Source organism: Acinonyx jubatus, chromosome B1 (genome assembly GCF_027475565.1).
Source record: "Acinonyx jubatus isolate Ajub_Pintada_27869175 chromosome B1, VMU_Ajub_asm_v1.0, whole genome shotgun sequence".
Lineage (NCBI taxonomy): Eukaryota > Metazoa > Chordata > Mammalia > Carnivora > Felidae > Acinonyx > Acinonyx jubatus.
This window is the reverse complement of record NC_069382.1, coordinates 188,004,097-188,021,047: the sequence shown is the minus strand read 5'-3', so window position 1 is coordinate 188,021,047 and position 16,951 is coordinate 188,004,097. Positions and strand designations below refer to the sequence as shown.

Here is a 16,951-nt window from a genome sequence, read left to right as displayed (position 1 = left end):
GGAGGCAAACTCTGTTCATGGGATGGGGGAAGGGGATAGGAGTATTTGCTGAACACTAATGCAAACATCCAAGCTAGCACAACTATATATTGAATCTCCCACAACATATTTCCCCCTTTGAGTATCTTACAAAGTCCTTAAATTCTCCATGTCGTTTGCCAAGAACCTGCCACTACCAAATCCTCCTTTCGTAGAGTTGGGTCTCCCTGTCCATATCCTATTAGCAGGCGATCCTGCTGAATTTGGACAGAATTCCAAATACCTACTTCTACCAGCCAGCTCCCCTGAATTCTGAATCACCCATCTTCTAGAACCCCTCATTGTCCTGGCCCACACAGCTGAAGAACTCTCCCATTGCAGACATCAGCCTGACTCACACTTGTGCTGCCTAGGCTTTTCAGACACTGCGTCCCTGGCATCTCAATGGGATGCTCACTTCCCAGCTCCTGTTGTTCAGTGCTGGTTCTTCCCCTACCAGTCAACTCCAGCTACCAAGGTCCCACAAGGCCCTGTGCCTCTGCTTCCCTAAGTCACAATGAGGATACTACACACTGCACAGCCCTTTTGAGCACTCACCTGCTGTAATGGAAACAAGCTTCTCTCTATCAGCTCTTCTCTGGGGATAGCATGTCATGGATGTGGCTATGAACCACTTTTCATGGAACTCACATTAGGACCCACCAAAGGGGAGAGAGGTCAGCACATGAGTTACTGACTAGCATTTGCTTTCCTGAGGCATGGTTTAGTTTACATTTGCTCACAAATACACACACACACACACACACACACACACACACACACACCCCTATACTCTGTTCTAATTTACCCACTCATTTTTATTTAGGCTGTCACCAGATAATTTGATAGGCTTCCTTGGGACCAATGGGCCCTGCTCCAGGAGGCTGAGGACAGGAATAGCAAGTCTGGACAGGAGCACTTTGGCAGCATGGAGAGGAAAAGCTTTGCAAGACAAATGTCGCCAGTATTGCTGGCTCTTGCCTGCTGTATTAATTTCTCTTTTAAAAGAAAGCTGACCCATTTTTTCCGGCCCACAGCCCTAATGGACTCTTATTCAGAGGCCATCCTTCTCCCACATAAAGAGCTGTATTGTGTTTAATGATAAGGCTTTTAATGGAATTTGCTATTTCTGGGTCTCTGGGAAAATGCCATTAATGAGCTTGCAAGAGCAAGGAAAAGCAGACGCTTCAGAGGCGTGCTTCTCAAGGGCAGGCTACCCTGGCAAGATGATGCACGAAAACCAGAAAATAGGTTCTTTCACACTTTCTTGGAACTGGTTTGACCTAACAAAACTATGATCGAGACAAACTTTGTCTTCAAAATGTCAAGGTATCGCTCTTACCCGCCCCCATGCTACCCACCCCCAACATCCTCTCGGCATGCCCCTCATTCTGATATCGCCCACAAGTGCTTCTGTCACCCTGATCATAACAAAACCATCAGCAGAGTGCAAAACTAGACCAAGACACGCAGGTAAACTAAGCAGACTAACACCTGCCACTCCTTCAAAACCTGGAATTGATCCAAGGCCTGTTTAAGACACTGAGAATGACAATGAGGAGGAGAGACCCAAGAAAGAGGCAGGCCACTCCAGGTGCGTAGGTGGCAGTTTTAATAACAGCAAAGGGACCTTTCATACGAGGCTTATCTTGGGTGACAGTAAGACAAACGGACGCCTGCACCCACCCTCCAAATCTTAAAATGTTACTAAGAGGCCCTCACCAGGCCCGGTCATGTATATACTGGTGGTTTTCAACACCGCATCACCCTCTCAAGGCTGTGTCCTCGGAGCAGCCTCTGGGAGCTGGAAAGGCAAGCGGAACCCACATTCCAAGGGCAGGAGAGGGGGTGCCCGGGTCCAGCTCACAGGTCAGTTGGTGGTCCCGTCTTTTTGATGACGGTCCCCAACAATGCAATGCTTCTCTGAAGGAGCGGCTTCTGCCATCCCTGGGCCCTTCCTATGATGTGCTGCCACCTCTTACAGATGGGAGTTTTGCTGGCACACCTGCCCTTTCATGTCTCCTGCTGGCACTTGCTGTGTCCTGGCACTCATGGAGCACTAAAGACATAGAAAAAAGGTGTAAGATGCGGACCTTGTCCTCAAAGGTTTAACAGATCAAACTAATCCGACTCCCGTTACTATTATTGAGAGCAGAGCCCTATGCTCCAAGCTGTTGAAAGCTCAAAAATGAGGAAGACAAAACAGAGGGTCCTGGTTACCTTACAGGCTTGCTCAACCTGATGTCTGCAGCATCACCTGAGCTGGCTGAAAATGCATATTCTCAGCCCTCACTGGGGACCGACTGAATGCAAAGTGCTAAAGGTGGGCCTAGCCGCGTGTGTTTAATACTAACATCTGAGCAGCACAGGCCTCAAGAGCTTCTAGAGAAGTGTAGGAAATAAGACAAACATTCAATCTCGCTGCTACCGGACAGGCCAAGCCCAGGGCCTGGCAATGGACCAGGACCTATCGCCTAGGCCAGAGGCAGTGGCCTCGGAGTCAGGCTGAAGTCACAGCCACCAGTGCAGTTTTCAAAATGCATCACTGCCTGAGCCCCACACTTTGCTGTTCTAAATTTTCGTTAAAAAACCCTGACAGTTATGAGAGGAGAGCAGCTCAGCAGATATCTGAGAGAGCAGTAGCCTTCAGTAACGGTGAAGAGGAGATTGTAAGAAGCCAGTGTATTTGCTTTCTGTGGCACCATAACAAGTCACCCACAGACTGGTTTCCAACAACAGAACTTTAGGGGAGCCTGGCTGGCTCAGTCAGGAGAGCGTGGGACTCTTGATCTCAGGGTCATGAGTTCAAGCTCCACACTGGGTGTAGAATTTACTTAAATAAATACTTTAAAAAATAAAGCAAAACAACAGGACTTTATTCTCTCTCAGTCCTGGAGGTCAGAAGTTCAAAGTCGAGGTGCCTGTAGGGCCTCACTCCCTTCTGAAGCGCAGGGGGAGAATCATCCATTCTTGGCCTCTTCCAGCTTCTGGTGGCTGCAGGTGTTTCTTGGCTTGTAGGAGCATTTCTCCAATCTCTGCCTCCGTTGTCACAGGGCCTTCACCTCTTCCATCTCAAATCTTCCTCTGCTGTTCTCTTGTAAGGACACGTGTCATTGGATTTAGGGCCCACTCAGACAATAGAAGACTATCTCATCTCAAGACACTTAACCTTCAAAGGCTCCTTTTCCCAATAAGGTAGGATTCACGGGTTCCAGAGCTTTGGTGTCTACCGGGGACACAATTTTTGTGTGTGTCTACCACAGTCACCAACAAGAGAAGACAGCGTCTGCCAAGCATACAATTAGCACGAAGCAGCAAAAGACTGAGCAGTCTCTTGGGCTTGCTTGTTAACCAAATGGGAGCCCGAAGTTCAAGGGGCAAAGTTATTATGGTAGCTGTTCAGAATTCAGCAGGTAGGGGCATAGCTTTTCAGGAAAATTTTACCACCATTCTGCTTCGAAAGACTGAGGAGAACACTATGTCTGATGATGACATCAATGATTCACAAGCAGGCCTCCCTGCTTCCTGTTTTGAAGGTTCCACAGCAAAGGAAAAGGTTTTCTCAGGAGACCAGGGACAAGACAGGGAGAGCAGCTCGTGTGCCACAGATTCCACTGGAGCCCTGAGCTGTGAGGAAGCTGCTTGCTTCTCTGATGGCTTGAGCAACCCAGGAGCATCCTTGAGCAACATCCTGTTACTCTGGAGGATCAGAATACAGTAACTTCAAATAGGTCCATTGCACAGTCAGAATGTGAAATGACAATCTGGGCCTGTGATTATGTCACTGTAGTTTGAAAGTAATTACAGTAGCCCCTTCTCCCTGCCCTTATCTGCTGGGGACACATTCCAAGAGCCCCAGTGGATGCCCTGAACCCACAGATAGTACCGAACTCACTTGTACGTGCTATAGGTTTTTTCCTTCACATACACATTTATGATAAAGCTTAATTTATAAATTAGGCATAGTAAGAGATTAACAACAATAGCTACTAATAAAATAGAGCAATTTTAATGCTACACTATAATGAAAGTTATGTGAATGTGGTCTCTCTCAAAATGTCTTACTGTACTGTCCTCACCCTTCTTGTGGTGATGTGAGATGATAAAATGTCTACATGATGAGACAAAATGAGGCAAATGCCACAGGCATTGTGACATGTATATCACACTGTATCGGGAAGATCATCTGCTTCTGGACTGTAGTTGACCCTAGGTAACTGAAACCACAGAGAAGGGGGGGGGGGACCACTGTACATCATGGTCTCGGAAACTATGAGTGTTGCTCTCATGGAACTGTTCCAGCAGTTTATAGAGGTAGAGAGCTGTAATAAATGCCTTTAAAAATGGCAAGCTTTGCAGTCAACAAGTCAGGAGAACATCTTGTATATGAGACTGCTTTCAACTAGTCACAAAATAGCCCTCTCTCCAGGTCTCTCCCTTCCAAACTTCCTGATATTCCTTCATAGGAGTCTACCTGTAACGAAGGTGAGTTTTGCTCATAGAAATTTAACCAAAGAAAATAATATAGCACGTGTGCAGTCTCAAGAACATCCATCATAATACTAATTACAATAATGAAAAACTGGAATCAACCAAAATGCCCACCAATAATAGTTCTCAGGGAAACTTCTTTGATGCCTCGGGCTGTTCAATGTTTTCATACTTCTTGCTTGGTAACATATCAAAATTGTAACTTGCTTGCTGTATAAAAACAGTAGATAATAAACATTGAAAAAAATTATGTTGGAGAGCTCAAGATCTATTGTGAAGGTAACACAATAGTTATGTATCATGTAACCCTATTTTTGGAAATTATATGTCTATATTTGCATGGGGAATTATATAGTAGGATGTATAAAAGTATTACTTATTATATCACTATAGTTATTACATATTTGAAAATGCTTTAAAATCTTGTTGTTTGTATTTTTGATTTTTCTAAAATGGATGTTTTTCTTTTTTTTTTTAATTGTTTTTAATGTTTATTTTTGAGAAAGAGAGACAGAGCACAAGCAGGGGAGAGGCAGAGAGAGAGGGAGACACAGAATCCGAAGGCAGCTCCAGGCTTGCAGGCTCCAGGCTCTAAGCTGTCAGCACAGAGCCTGACTCGGGTCTCGAACCCACAAACCGCAAAATCATGACCTGAGCTGAAGTCGGACACTCAACAAATTGAGCCACCCAGGTACCCCTGGATGCGTTCTTCTAAAATAGTATATGGTTGGTCATTGCTCTTTTATTTTACCTTATACTTCTGGTGTCCTGAAGGAATTGGAATCTGACCAATGGAAGCACCAAGTTTGGTCAGACCCTGTGTCCGTAGTCAGGGGCTGGAAGTGACTAAGTCAGATGCTGGCTTGGGAGGGAATGGAAGAAGTCCACTGACTTGTCAGATTTGGCCAGTTCCCCACAGCACTCAGAAAACTGGAGAGTAGCACCTCCTGAGTTCTGGCCTTGAGAAGAGCTTCCCCACTTTCCCACAAAATGTATGTAGACTCTGGTTAAAATTTGATACTTTATCCCAGGAGCAGAGGAAGGTCAGGGTAGAGCTGTATTCATTTAGTCCATCAATGAGCACATGTGGGCACCGATCACTAGCCAGGCACTGTTTTGGGCACTAGAGGTAGAGGAGAAAAGAAAGCACACAGAAATCCCTGCCCTCAAGGAACTTCCTCTGCGGAGAAGAGAAGGCAATAAATAGAGAGAGGAGAAGAAGAAAATAGCAGATAGAGCCAAGAGGACCTCAGAAATGAGCAGGGCAGCAGCACAGTCTAGGGGCACAGGTAGGCCGGGTCCGAAGAGACATCTGAGCCGAGACTGGTCAGCCAAGCCAGGGGTCGGGCAGAAGACTCCACAGGACAAAGACACCGAGCAGCACAAACTGGGCACATTTGAAAGGCCAAAAAAGAAGGACGATGTGGCCCGGTAGGTGACACTGAGACATGGTCAGCAGCCACCTCAAGTGACCACCATTGAGAATGTATTCTAGGTGAACAAATTTCATGCCAAGAGAAACAGGAAGCCACGGCATTTTAAACAGAAGAACGACACGTTCTGGTTTATATTTTAAAGGCTCATGCTCGCCACTGTGTGAGGAGCCCAGGGTAGACCACAGGATCCTGAGGAGGCCACAGCCAGGGTTGGAGCAGAGGTGGAGGTGGACAAGGAGAATGGAGATGGACTGATTCGTTATTTGTTTATGGGGTGAAGTCACGAGGACTTGCTTTCAGAACTGGATTCAAGCAGGAGAAAGATAGGATTCAGTTTATTTTGTTTAATGTTGTTTTAATTTAGCAGCTTTATTGAGATACAATTCTTATACCATACAATTGGCCTAATTAAACTACAGTTCAGTGGCTTTAAGTACATTCACAGAGTTGTGTAACCATCACTACAACTGTCTTTAGAATATTCCCTTCAGGGGGGCACTTGGATGGCTCAGTTGGCTCAGTCAGTTAAGCAGTTAAGCATCCGACTCTTGGTTTTGGCTCAGATCATGATCTCATAGTTGGTGAGTTCAAGCCCTGTGTCGGGCTCTGAACTGACAGCACAGAGCCTGCTTGGGATCTCTTCTTCCCCTCCCCCACTCACACTCTCACTCTCTCTCTCTCAAAAGTAAATAAACTTAAAAAATATATTATATAAAAACATAATATTCTTTACCCTAAAAAGAAGCCCTGTATCCCTTAGCCACTACCTGCCCCCCACCTCGTACTTTGCACCACATTTCATTTATCCATTCTTCCACTGATGGACATTTAGCTCATTTCTATTTTGTGGCTATTATGAATAATGCTGCTATGAAAAGTGTATGAGTTTTTGTGTGGGTGTATGTTTTAATTTCTCGTGGGTACTGCAGAATTGGTGGTTCATATGATAACTCTGTTTAACTGTTGGAGGAACTGCCAGACTGTTTTCCAAAGCAGGTGGAATGTTGTGTGTTCCCACCAACAGTGTGTGAGGCTTTGATTCGTTGTTTTTTTTTTATAAGGGAAATTATTTTTATTCATTTTGAGAGAAGGAGAGAGAGAGTGAGAGCGAGAGCGCACAAGCAGGGGAGGGGCAGAGAAATGGAGAGACAGGATCCCAAGCAGGCTCTTCGCCATCAGCACAGAACCCAACGCAGCATTCGAGCTCCCGAACTGTCAGATCATGACCTTAGCTGACATCAGGAGTCCAACACTTAACTAACTGAGACACCCAGGCGCCCCGAGGCTTTGATCCTGTTTTATGGTCACTCTGGCTGCTGTGTGGAAAAAGGATTGATGCAGACATCAGAATGGTCATGCAAAAGTGGAGGTTATCTTAGTAGAGTTCAGACACCCCACTAAAGGTGTAGTTCATTTGTTTGTTTTATGGCAAAAAGATTTTTGTGAAGAAGCCATCTTTATACCATGAATCACGTCATTAAATGAAAAGATTCCAACAGAGAGAACTTGTTAAAACAGATCTTCAGTTTTCAAATCTAGGATCCTAAAGCAAACTGGTATGGCACTGAGTGAACATCTGTCCCCAAACAAGCTCCTGCAAGCAGGAGGTATTTTCAGAGAAGCTACGGGAGTCAGGGGGTACAATAAAGTTTCCACACCTTTAAGCCATGAAAACCCAGGGCTCAAGTGGCAGCCTGTGGCTGAGGACTCCTGTGGCAACAGGCATCACTCCTACTGCCTTTGGACCCTGCCTCTCTGTCCCAGAGAAGGGCTGGCTTTGTTCCCACTGCTGCTTTGGACAACTGGGCAAGAGTCCTGTCCCTCTGCATTTCTTCCAGTCCAGAAAGGAATGGGAAGCCAGTGTCTATCAAGCTCACAATATGACCAGCCCTGGGCAAGACACTCCATTTGCAGTCAGTAAAACCTCTTCTGTCAAATTACCAAGGAAGAAACATTTATTTTTTCCAATTAGAGATGAGGAAAGTTGGCCCCTTTGGCTCAGAAGGTCAGAAAAGGCTTCTCTAAAGAGTTGGTATTTAAGCTGATACCAGCCACGTCCAGATCAGGAGGAAGAACAGTCCACAGTAAACCCCCAAATCATTCATTAGCTAGCTCTCCAAGTGTCTTCATGTTTTTTTCATTTAATTTTTATTTATTAGCATAAATAAGAGTAAGAAGTATCCCTCTAGAAACAAATCAAGTTTAAATTGATTGAAAAGATAACTTTGAGTAGAAATTGTCATTGTTTTTCCTTAATCTCTCCATAACAATAGCCCCCACTCCATCCCTACAGACATCCACTATCTCCCTCACACATTAGTACCATTGTCTCTGCTAATATGTCTTAGTAGACATTGGACCTGGGGGAGATCATGTAAACCAATGGCATGGCAGACAACGTGCGTTTCTATGGGCAGATGGCTCCATGAGAAAAAAGGAGGAAGAGGAAAGAGCTCTGCCCAATTCCTACTCTTAGCCTCAGTAATCGGATACGCATTCCCCCTTCCATGGGAAAAAGTAGTAAAGATGATTGGGAGAGGTTAAGTCTGGACACATAAGGATGACCAGGGAAGAAATATTCCCCACCCTCCACACACACCCAGCACTAGGTTCTGGATGTCCTGGTTCTGTCACTACATACTAATGTGACATTGGGCAAGAATGCTGGCTCTCTTCTGGGTATCAGATTTCTTCTCTCTCAATTAGAGATGGTGCTTCCCTCCTTGCCATGCAGAACTGCTGTGCGCACAGGATGAGTAAGTGTGTCAAAGGCTTTGCAGAGAGCACACACACTACCAAAAAAAGAATGAAATCTGGCCGTTTGCAACAACACAAATGGATCTCGAGGGTACAACACTAAGTGGAATAGGACAGAGAAAGACAAATACCATACGATTTTACTCATATGTGGAATCTAAAGAACAAATGAACAAACAAATACAGAAAGACTCATAGATACAGAGAACAAACTGGTAGTTGCTAGACAGGAGGGGGATTTGGGGAGATGGGCGAAATAGGTGAAAGGGATTAAGAGGTAGAAACTTCCAGTTATAAAATAGATGAGTCAAGGGGATGAAAAGTACAGCATAGGGAATGTAGTCAATAATATTATTACAATGTTGTATCATTATTGCAATGATTATCATGGTGCAATGTATGGAATTGCTGAATCACTGTGTGGGACACCTGAAATTAATATAACATTATGTGTCAACTATACTTAATAAAATAAATAAATAGGGTCACTTGGGTGGCTCAGTTGGTTAAGCGTCCAACTCTTGATTTCGGCTCAGGTCATGATCTCATGGTTCATGGGTCTGAGCCCCGCGACGAGCTCCACACGAATAATGCAAAGCCTGCTTGAGATTCTCTCTCTCTCTTTGCCCCTCCCCCCATAAATAAATTAAATTAAAAAAAAATAATAAGATAAATAAGTAAAAAATGAAAGTGGGGGTTGGGAACTAATATAAAGCCTTGAAGCTCAAAAAGAAAAGATTACAAACACTAACAAATCATAAGGTATCACGAATGTGTGGAAGTTGCAGGCCCTTGCTTGCAGGGTCTTCCAAGAGACTAGCGGAGATGTTTTTAAAACAGTGACTGAGAGGGTCCCGTAGGGTTAGTCTACTCCTTCTACTTTTAGCTGGGAAACTTCTGGCACCTAGCAGAACTGCTCATTGTCTCCCGGGCCCATTTTCTCTGATCGGGAGATGAGAGGGAGGGCCGTGGGTATGTGGTTACTTGTGGTCCGGGTTCCGAGAGTCAGTCTTCAGTTGGAGAAATGGTTCATGGGCAGGGAACGCACACTTTCCCACTCATTTGCTTGTTCTAATTTAAAGGGGTCTTCATTAAAGCTTCTATTTGGGGCAAGACTTTCTATCCCTCGAAAGTTGAAACTGGGGAATCCCTGAGTATGAGGGATGCCAAGCCTTCTGGGTATGAGGATGTGGAGAGCCCTGAAAAAAAAAAAAAAAAGAATCAGCCTGAGATTGCTGGGACAGAGCAAAAGCAGAGGTAGGCCTGACTGTCCCAGGCTTGGCTGGGCCAAGCTGCCTGATGTTTTCAAGACTGAAAGCTTCCCAAAGGCTTTCATAGGGATGGATTTGGAACCTCCTGTTGCCCAAATAACCCTTCTGCGTCCACTTTACTGTTTAAACCTTCACTTGTTCTGAAACGGTTGTTCTTGGCCTTGAGAAAACAGCAATGCCTGTCACCTCTCTCTCGTCTCCTTTAAAGGTGGGGCCTGGGGCGTTGTGTGCTTCATGTTTGTTTTTAGCTTTTTATTCGGAAACAATTTCAAACTTAGGAAAAAAACTGCCAGAAGAACAGCACAAAGACCATCCCCACACCCGTTCACCTGTTCTTAACATCAGTGCCCTTTGTTTTACCGTTTGCTTTCTTTCTGTATTCTATTTTCTATATTTTATTTATAAGATAAAATGCTCTGAGAGTAAGACATCACACTCATGTCCTGGAAAGTAAGACCTATTTCAAAGTGCATTACTTCAGAATAAGGACATGTTGGTGCATAGCCACGGTATACAGTCAACTCCAGCAAATTTCACAGTGATATACATGCTTTTACTTTCTCTATCATCAAATTCCAGTTTGTCAGTCAACTCCACTGTCTCCTCACAGCAATTTTTCCACCCAGTAGAGACTCCAGTCTAGGATCAGGCATGGCATCTAGTTGTCGGCTCACTGGTGTATTTTTTTTTTAATTTAATTTATTTATTTTGAGGAAGAAAGAGCACGCTTGTGCGCATGCGGGGGAGGGCCACAGCGTGAGGGAAATAATCTCAATCTCCCTCAGTGGTAGCACAGAGCCCGATGTGGAGCTCCATCCCATGAACTGTGAGATCACGACCTGAGCTGAAATCAAGAGCTGGTCGCCCAACCCACCAAACCACCCAGGCGCCCCACCCCTGGTGTATTTTTAAAAGCTCCCCAGATGACTAATGTGAATCCATGTAAATGAATATTTACCACACTAATACATACTGAGTGTCTACCAGGTGCAAAGTATTGTGAATAAATTAGAGTCTATGATTTTTAAGGGACATACTATCTACAAATCAACTATAACATCAGATGGATAAATATCATGAAAGAATATTTGCCAAGTCTGTGGGAGGAAACTCTAATTAAATTTAACAAGCTCACTGAGAGTCTACTATGTGCCAGGCATTGTACGAACTTCTGGAAAAACAGATGTAAGAAAAAAATAACCAATGCACAATTAATAATGAATGAATGCATGGCTAATTTCAAAAGTGAGGTTTTTCAAAGGCTTTTCTTGGGGCCAGTGAGACTTAACTTTTAGAGATGAAGACATTTCAGGAGAGGAGACATCCAGAGGACAGTAGAGAGAAGTGAGTGACCATGGAGTAAGCAAAGAAGTGTACTTCATTGTGACTTGAGAACTGAGTACGTGGGGTTGGATTAGGTTTTCTTGGAAAAGTAGGCTGAACAATGCAAGATGACAGAGTCGCTTTGAAACATAGTTGGGCCGTTTCTTCAAAAGTTAAACATAAACTTAACATACAATCCAACAATTCTATTCCTAGGTATCTACCTGAGTGTAATGAAAATGTGTGTCCACACAAGGACTTTGCACAGGAATGTAATGTTTGTAGAGCATTATTTATAGTAGCCCCAGCGTGGAAACAACCCAAATGTGTGCCACAGAAGGTACATATTCATGCATTGGGGTACTACTGAGCAATGAAAAGGAATGAATGACTGATACATACTACAACATGGGTTAACTTCAAAAACATTCTGCAAAGATTTAGCAACTATGTGAAAAAAGCTAGATGGAAATACCACATACTGTATCATTTCACTGAGATGAAATGTCTGGAAAAGACAAATTTATAGACAGAAAGTAGATTAATGGTTGCCTGGTGTTGGAGTTGGAATGGGGACTAAGTACTAATGGGTACCTAGGACAGGTTTCTTTTTTTTCTTTTTTTACATTTTTATTCATTTTTGAGAGACAGAGAGAGACAGAATATGAGCGGGGGAGGGGGAGAGAGAAGGGGAGACGCGGAACCTGAAGCAGGCTCCAGGTTCTGAGCTGTCAGCACAGAGCCAGACGCGGGGCTCAAACCCATGAACCGTGAGATCATGACCTGAGCCAAAGTCAGACACTTAACCGACTGAGCCACCCAGGTGCCCCCCTAGGATAGGTTTCTTTACAGTGATAGCAATGTCCCCAGACTGGATTATGGTTATAGAGTAACAACTCTGTACATTTACTAAAAAAGTTGAATCATACACTTACATAGATGAATTTCATAATGTAAATTATACTTGAATAAAAATGTAAAAATTAAGAAGTTATTAAAATCAGAAAGGAAATATGAATAGTAATCTTAGAAATGAAAAATATAATTATTGAAATTCTAAAACTTAACAGGTAGAAGAAACTCTGGACTGGATAAATTATTTAGAGAACTGGCACACAGAAGGGTTGGATTAAGGAATTCACCAGGAGGCAACGCAGAGGCAAAAAAAAATTTTTTTTTGAAATCACATTTCAGGATATAGATGAAGTTGCTGGCTTCCTCACTGACCTAACAGCAGTTCTAGAAAAGAGAATGTAGGCAATGACAGAGAAACAATATTTGAAGAGAAAATCATTGATAATTTTCCAGAATTAAAGAGAGCACACCAGTCCTCACCAGAAGGGACACTCACATCTAGAGAGTTGTGGTGAAACCGCTGCATGTCAAAATAAAACAAACACAAATCTTGAATACTTTCAACAGAAAGGCAGACTGTCTACAAAGGAATGAAACTTAGACTGGCAGCAGAATTTTACCAGTGACAATCAGTACCAGAAAACAATGGGGCACCTTCATCAAGGTGCTCTGGGAAAATGACTGTTCACTAGAATTTTACACCCAAATACATTCTCACCCAACACTGAGGGCAAAATACAGTTCCAAATATACAAAGAATTCCCTCCCCCACCCAGACCCCAACAGAAAGGATTATTAAAAAATGAACTTCAGCTAGAAGAAAAGCAAACCCAAAGAGAAGGCTTTGGATTTGAGGGAAAAATAGTGAGAAGAACCTGATGAAGTGTCAGTGAATTGAAATAACTCTTGACTATAAAAATGATTTTTATTTTTATTTTTTTAATGTTTATTTGGGGGGAGAGAGAGGGAAAGAGTGTGCAAGTGGGGGAGGGGCAGACAGAGAGAGGGAGAGAGGCATTACATAATAAGAATCAATATGACTTCTAATGCAAAATAGCCTTTGAGAAACATTGCCTACTATGTGCTAGGGATCGTGCTGCTTTCGTCACTGCTGTGTCTTCAGTGGTTGGCACATAATAGGTGTGCCATAAATACTACTGAGTGGAATGATCACCACACTGTATTGAAATAATCTGTTTACGTGTTTGTTCTACACAGGGGTAGGGACTCCGTCTTAGTTTTGTGCCATCAATATTCAGCACTGGGCCCGGCACACAGCAGGCACTCCATAAATTTAAATGAACTCAAGGTTCATCTCTTCCATAAAATCTCCCTGTCTCTGCCTATAATGGCTTACCCCTTGTTTCCACTTCTATAGAACTCATAATTTGAAATATCCAATTTAGCAACTGATTACACAATAGTGTCTTTTAGTTTTCTTTTCATATTTCAAACCTTGTTTTTCCAAAAGTATTTTAGATTCCTTACAGATAACGATGTTTTATACTGTGCCTAGCACCTTGAATCAATACTTTTTGGGGGGATGAATGTCATATTTGAGTAAATGTAGATCAGTGGTGCCAAGGTCTCAAGGGGTATCTTCATTCTCTTTTTTCAATCCTTGACTAAAGAGATCACTGTTTGGAACGGGGTCATATGCAAAGAATGTGGACAAGTTGATGGGAGGGGCGGGAGAAGGCAGCTAGTGCCCAATTCCAAGTCTCCCTGCTGTCTTCCTTCCAGCAAAATAGAGAGGAAAATGCCTGTGAACCTACCAAAAAATGGGTGTGGGGAAGTGGAGGAAGATAGAGAAGAGAGCACGTCCCGTACACTACTGGACAGAATCTGGACCTGACCCTTCCACTAGCAGGCACGGTACTAGGAATTTATTATGAGATCAAAAGGAAACCCTGAGGCAAAAGCTACATTCTCACACTGGGAGCCTTGTATAGAAAACAGAGAGGGATGCTATTTCCAGCTATACACAAGGCACAGAAAGGGAACCTACCACAAGGAGCTCCTAATAGGGAAGCTGCAGAGGGCTAACAAAGGCCAGTGTGGTATTTTCTTGCTGGTCTTCATAAGGAAGACATCAGGGTCTGGAGAGTTTCAATCCAGTTCCTGGGAGGAGGTAGGGAGATGGGCCCGCTGACCTCCCAAGGTCTTTTGTAATCCAATAATTAATGGGGGAGCCGTACACTTCCCCACTTATGCTCTTACACACATCTGCACCCAGTTTGATAGTAAGTCCTCTGGGCTGCCTTCCAGGTCTGGTACGGTGCCAGGCAAGCTGCTGGCACTCAACAAATGGCTCAAATATTTGTTGAATGAAGGAATAAATTAATCAAGTGTTTAAATAGAGCCCGCATGACCTCCCCAGCTCTAAAGTACAATGATGAATAATAAAATCACAACATTCCAGGCACGATCACTTGAGCAGAGCTGCCAAAGAAAAACAGACACACACACACACACACACACACACACACACACACGCACTGATTCAACTAGGTTTCCCACCTTGGGAACACAGACAACCTGCTCACCACGCAGTCTGTTGGAGTTTCCTTGGCAAGGATCCTCTCAGCTGCTTTAAGGATGGTGCTTCCAGAAGGTCAAGTTACCAAGATTTAGGACCGCTCCCCTAACCGGTTGGCCTCCCAGACAAAGTTTCTGCCCGGATTCGTCCAGGGCCTCCCCTGGGTGCGTCTGCCCTCCCCCAACCTGGGGCCCCTGGACGCGCAGCTCGCCTGCCCGCAGCGCCTCACCTTACCTTGGTGAGCTGGGCGATCTTCTTGCACATTTTCACGTGCATCTCGGGATCCCAATCCATTCTCCAGTCGGTGTTACTGCGGGCATCAGCTTTGGAGCCCTGGCAAGTCCCGGACGTGTGAATTTTGCTGTTAAGGACAGAAGCCATGGCTAAAACGCGTCCGACACTCAAGGGCTCTCGCTAGTGTTCTCGCTGCCCGTGGTGTGCACGTGCGTGCGCGCGCGGGCGTGTGAGCGTGTGGGCTTCCTCCGGAGCGGTGGCACTGCAGTCCCGCCGCCCGCACCGCCGAGCGGCCCCTACTGCCCCGAGGTGTCGGCCTCTCGGCGGTCCCCGCGCCCACCCTCCCTTCTCCGGCGCTCGCTCGCTCGCTCGCTCGCTGGCTCGCTGGGTCTCTGGCTCTGCGGGCACCCGCACCCTGCGGCGACACGCCGAGGATCCGCACGTGCCGCTAGTGACCCGCGCGCCGCTCTCCCGCCCGTGCGGGTTTCGCCTGCAACAGAAGTGCTTCCGCGACGAGGAGCCGCTGGCCTTGGAGAGGTTCGCGCTGGCCCCGCGCCGGGCTCTCGGACACGTGGGTGGCGCAGGGCTCTGGACTCAGCAGCGACTGCCCCCGCCGGCGGTGCGCATCCCAAGCCAAGGAAGAATCAGAGCCGGCCTCAGCCTCGGGCAGCCGGGGCGCGCGGTCTGGGAAGGGGCCCTCGGCAATGTTCTCCGGGGCGAACGGGTGGCGAGGGACCGGGCAACCTTGATGGGCGCACTCAGCCGGAGGCTCTGGAGCCTCGGAGCTCGGCGCTGAAGGCGGAGATGGGGGCGGGATATATAGAGAGGGGCAGGGAGGTAAAGAGCAAGTCGCGCGGTTGCAAGGAGGTACCGGGACCAGGGCGCACGGTGCGGGCCCCAGCGGGGGCTGCGGGTGGCAATCCCCCTTCCCCCATCTTGGGGAGGAGCCCGGACGTTGCGGGAGGATTGCCGGAGATCACCGAACAAAGGGAAGAAGCCAAAGGGGCGGCCGAGGAGCTGGTGACAGAAATCTGGGAAGAGAAAGCGCGGAACGCGTAGTACCAGAAGCCGCAGGAGCGAAGAGGGAAAGTCTCAGAGAGATAGAAACGATGGTAGCAGGTGTGGGAAAGGAGGAAGCAAAGAGGAAGGGGGTAGTTGAGTAACAGATGGAGCTGAAAGTCTAAGTACACAGAGCCCAGTGAAAGGGAAGTGACTCATCCCTCTCCACACTCTTGGCCACTGGCCAACTGGAGGCAGATCTTGTCACGATTTCGAGCTTGTGCCTTTTTGTTTGTTGAATGTAAGAGTTAGCGGCCAAATTTCTTTGTGACTTGCTTTCTCTGGTTTCAAACAGTGGGCTTTGGGGAAAGTGATAGCACCCTCATCAGATTTTCCTAACATATGAATAATAGCGTCAACATAATAAGCAATTTTCATGGTTAATACATTTTATTTTAGAAACTGCCTTATATCAAGAATTTTAATAATCTTGACAAAGCAAGCAAGCTTCCAAATGGTTTCAGAAATCACAATCCCATCCCTCTACACCGCAGATAACCATGCCCCTTTTTATAGATAAGGGAATAGATCCAGAAAATTTGTACAGTCAGGCAGTTGCAAAAGTAGCCCAGTTGTGTCTGAAACCAACATATTCCTCTTCTAAATTCCTTACTTTAACGCCAGTATACTACACTGGGTAGGAATGGCCAATCTGGGTTTTGGGCTCCTATATTATCTTAGATTCCCTCTCCAAGGCAACATCTTAGTTTCCGATATATTTAGAAAACACAATGCCTGGATCAGAATCACTGCCAATGTGGGACCCAAGGAATTTAACAAAAATCCCCTGCCCCTGGACAAGCAGAGCAAGACTAACTCCGTTTTGTGCTACACCCACCATCTCATGTATAACCCCCACATGACCTACTTATTGCTTTAAGACACTCCCCCACCCTAGTCAAGCCGCTGAGCACACCCTTACTGGAAACTGGCTCATATAGGAATACGGAACCCCTAACCGCCAAAGA

The 16,951-nt window shown here is 45.4% G+C and overlaps 1 protein-coding gene across 2 annotated transcripts in view; it reads right to left on the bottom strand.

Annotated features, from left to right (window-relative positions):
• FAM184B (family with sequence similarity 184 member B) overlaps positions 1-16,048 on the bottom strand; it is a 153,704-nt gene extending 137,656 nt beyond the window's left edge. For both annotated transcript variants that reach the window (XM_027042550.2, XM_015082032.3), the window contains exon 1: positions 14,925-16,048. In XM_027042550.2, the coding sequence (XP_026898351.1) occupies positions 14,925-15,071 (147 nt within the window). In that variant the 5' untranslated portion in view covers positions 15,072-16,048. The remainder of the gene's footprint in view (positions 1-14,924) is intronic.
• Positions 16,049-16,951: the final 903 nt, after the last annotated feature.